This window comes from Crocodylus porosus, unplaced genomic scaffold (assembly GCF_001723895.1).
Source record: "Crocodylus porosus isolate Cpor-Errol unplaced genomic scaffold, CroPor_comp1, whole genome shotgun sequence".
In the NCBI taxonomy this organism is placed as follows: domain Eukaryota; kingdom Metazoa; phylum Chordata; order Crocodylia; family Crocodylidae; genus Crocodylus; species Crocodylus porosus.
Window position 1 is genome coordinate 65,750,986 of NW_017728918.1, and position 3,926 is coordinate 65,754,911.

The 3,926-nt window shown below is 42.3% G+C and overlaps 1 protein-coding gene across 6 annotated transcripts in view; it reads left to right on the forward strand.

Annotated features, from left to right (window-relative positions):
- The window catches only part of DOPEY1 (dopey family member 1), a 115,597-nt gene that overhangs the window by 29,918 nt on the left and 81,753 nt on the right, over positions 1-3,926 (forward strand). For all 6 annotated transcript variants that reach the window (XM_019537675.1, XM_019537680.1, XM_019537676.1 and 3 more), the window contains exon 4: positions 638-808. In XM_019537675.1, coding sequence (XP_019393220.1) covers positions 638-808 — 171 coding nt within the window. The remainder of the gene's footprint in view (positions 1-637; positions 809-3,926) is intronic.

Genomic DNA, 3,926 nt, shown 5'->3' on the forward strand with positions numbered 1-3,926 from the left:
TCTCCTCCAAATCAAATTAGCTACCAAATCTTCACACAGCCCTATTGTATATGTAAATTGATATATATTAATAGGCAACTGTTGATCCCCTGGATCATGGTGAATGTCTGAGATGTCTAGTCACCAGGACCTTAGATGTGTATGCCCAAGCAAGAGTATGGAGGAGTGGAGTTTGCCCAAGACCTACTATCGTCCCTTTAGATCATTGAGACAGAATCCAAAAGCCAGACCAAGTCCAGACTTTCAGTGCCTCGATAGTTGTAACTTCTGCCAGAGAGCAATAGATAAGAACTACTGCTCATTGCCTAATACTTCAGCAAGGATGTGTTTCTGTCAGAGTGATGTCCTTTAGTTTTTCTCCAACTAAGGAGTACCCACAGGGCAGTGCGGCTAAGGTTTTGAGGTACCCTGTACTCACTTATTCTGGAGGTTGCAATATTGTGATATTTTATAGGAGCTACCCTGCAGGAGTACCCCCACCACATTGCCACCAGGCCCTCCTATCCAATGTAGTTTATGGTCATTCCTAGGACTTAATTATATATAGCATTGCTTTATGAACATGCAGAGTATTGACTTTAGATGTTTTGCATAAATTGCTTCCCAAAACAGTTAATTTTCAATGTATTGTTTACAGTTCTGGGCTATTTCCTCTCCTTGCCAATGCTGCTATGTCTGTCAAACCAACTTTACTCAGTCTGTATGAGATTTATTATCTCCCTTTGGGGAAAACATTAAAACCAGGCCTGCAGGGGTTGTTAACCGGAATTCTGCCTGGATTAGAAGAGGGATCAGAGTACTATGAGAGGTAAGAATATGCTAAAGAATTAATTGTACCACACTATTGTTTTAACTTCATAAATGTTGTTTTCTAAGGATGTTATACATTAGATATATAGGTATTCGTTTTTGTACAGTAAATGTTGCTGATTGCATATGAATATTACAGGTGTTTTTTGAGAATATTCTTAACATTACACTAAAAGAAAATGGAACTATTTTGTTAGTACTGTATGTAAAAAGGGAATTCAAATTATATGGGACTCGGTTTGAACTCATTTTACAAGTGTAACTCTCTGGGTAATGCTTTCTTTATTCCATTTTAGTAAGCATCTTCCAAAATAACATTCGTGCTATTTGAAAACAGCTATTCATGCTATTTTCTATAAGAACCAAATATAAATCTCAAGTAAGTGTAAGATAATGATGAAGAGCAATAAATTGATAACTTCCCTTCTATATATTTAAATTTACACAGTTAAAATACCAAAAATAACATTTGTGTTTCAGGGGTATAGGTTGTAGCCATGTTGGTGTAAGGCCATAGGTAGACAAGGTTCTTTGGGTCTAATAAAAGATACTGGATTTACCCAAAGAATGTTGTGTGCCTAAAATAACATTGACATATCCAGATGAACACCTTGCTGGGGTTGTTTGACCCCAGTACTCTTTCCTGCCATGGCAGAGGGTCAGACTCGATGATCTGCTCAGGTCCCTTCTGACCGTACAAACTATGAAACTATATGAGAGCAGTGTATCTGCTTAATACAGTGTTTATAGCAATATGGCTACTTTGTGTCCTTTCCTGTCTGGGGAGTCCAAGCCACAAACAAAATGGGAGAGCTGCAGTAGTGCTGATAAACTTCCCTGCTCTATGGCAGTATAGCATACTTATAGGGAGTTTGGACCCTTGGAAGGTAGTGAGAGCACCCTTAGTGTTTGTGAAAGTTTGTTTTTGTTTTTTTGGGGTTTTTTTTGTTTTTAATTTATTGTAACATCAAGGCGAACAGATTCATAGAAGGACAAACAGTAATATTCATGGGGCACACAGGTGACTGGTAGGGGGGGCACAGGCCCCCCTTGAGATTGGCTTCCAACTCGGCACTGCTCGGGACAGTGCAGTTTTTTTGCCATGCAGTCTAGTGGTTTGGGGGGGTGGTACTAAGCTGCAGTGCAGAAGTATAGAACTGGATATGGGACATTTGGCCTGTCCCCAGGCCTACCACAAATTGTGCCCCCCTATACTCAGGAGGCATCTATCACCCCTGATGGGGCATATACAAGTTCTTAATACTTTGGAGTTCTCAAATGTTGTACTTACAATTTTTATACTTGGTTAAGTCCAGGAAGATAATTGGTCTCACTTTCCATTCATATGTATATAAATGGGTGGGAAAAAACTGGCACAAAAATATAACTTGTAGCATAAGAAGCATGGCATATAGCTTGAGAGAAAATAAAGAAAATTAAAACAACTTTTTCACTGTGGTTGTGATTTTTGCAAATCACAAGGCATGGCAGTGCAGTACTTGATTCATTTTTCACTGATTCAAGAGTTGTGCTTGATATATTGAGATATTCAAATGCTATATTCTGGAAACAAGTAACTTTTCCCCTGAATATTTGGGGCTGGCCAGCTTTTAAGGATGGTCAAACTAAATCAAGCCAATTTAAAACAATGTACACACAAACATACTCTTTTCCCTTAGAGAAACCGTGAGGATATGTCTTTATTTTGCATTTTTTAATTTTTGTTTTAAAAATAATTAATGCTAGGCATATTCGTATTTTGTATGTCTCTTGTTTATATGATAGGTCATTTTGAAATTTCATTTAAGTTGTGAATTTCTTTGTGATCCATTGTAAATCTATAATATCCTAATGGATTGCTTCTTATAGAACACCATCTCTGACTTTGTCTTGTTTTGCCAAGTATTGATCTTTATAGTTTCATAGTTTCTAGGGTCAGAAGGGACCTGAGCTGATCATCGAGTCTGACCCCCTGCCATGGCAGGAAAGAGTACTGGGATCAAATAACCCCAGCAAGGTATACATCTAGCCTCCTCTTAAAGACCCCCAGGGTAGGAACCAGCACCACTTCTCTTGGAAGTTGGTTTCAGATGCTAGCCACCCTGACCGTGAAGTAGCACCTCCTGATATTTAGCCTGAATCTATCCTCTGCCAGCTTGTGACCATTATTCCCAGTAGTGCTTGGGGGAACAGGGACTCCCCCAATGCCTGCTGGTCCCCTCTGACTAGTTTGTAACAGGCCACTAGATCCCCCCCAGCCTTCTCTTGTGGAGGCTGAACAGGTTCAGGTCCCTTAGCCTCTCCTTCTAGGGCTTGCCCTGCTGCCCCCTTATCATGCTAGTGGCCCTCCTCTGGACCCTCTCCATGTTGTCCACATCCCTCTTGAAGTGCAGCGCCCAGAACTGGATGCAGTACTCCAGCTGCGGCCTGACCATTGCCGCATAAACGGGGAGGGATCACCTCCTTGGACCTGCTTGAGATGCATCTGTGGATGCATGACAAGGTGTGGTTGGCCTTCCTAACGGCATCACCACACTGCTGACCCATGTTCATCTTGGCATCAGTGATGACTCCAAGATCCTTTTCTGCCTCTGTACTGACAAGAAGGGAGTTCCCCAGTCTGTAGGTATGGTGCTGGTTTTTCCTCCCCAGGTGCAGCACTTTGCACTTGTCAGTGTTGAATCCCATCCTATTCTCGTCTGCCTACCCCTGTAACCTGTCTAGGCCTGATTGCAGCCTATTCCTTCCTTCTAGCATACCCACATCCCCCCCACATCTTAGTATCATCAGCAAATTTGAACAGGGTGCTTTTTACCCCCTTGTCCAAGTCACTGATGAAGATGATGAACAGTGCAGGCCCAAGGACTGAACCCTGTGGAACCCCACTGCCCACATCCCTCCAGGTCGAAAATGACCCGTCCACTACCACTCTCCGGATGCAACCCTTCAGCCAGTTGGCGACCCATTTGAGTATGTCTCCCAGTTTCTTAATGAGAGTGGGGTGAGAGAGAGTTGAAGGCCTTCCGAAAGTCCAGGAAGACTATGTCCACTGCTGCCCCTGCATCTAAGGATTTGGTGACCTGGTTGTAGAAGGCCACCAGGTTGGTCTGACAGGA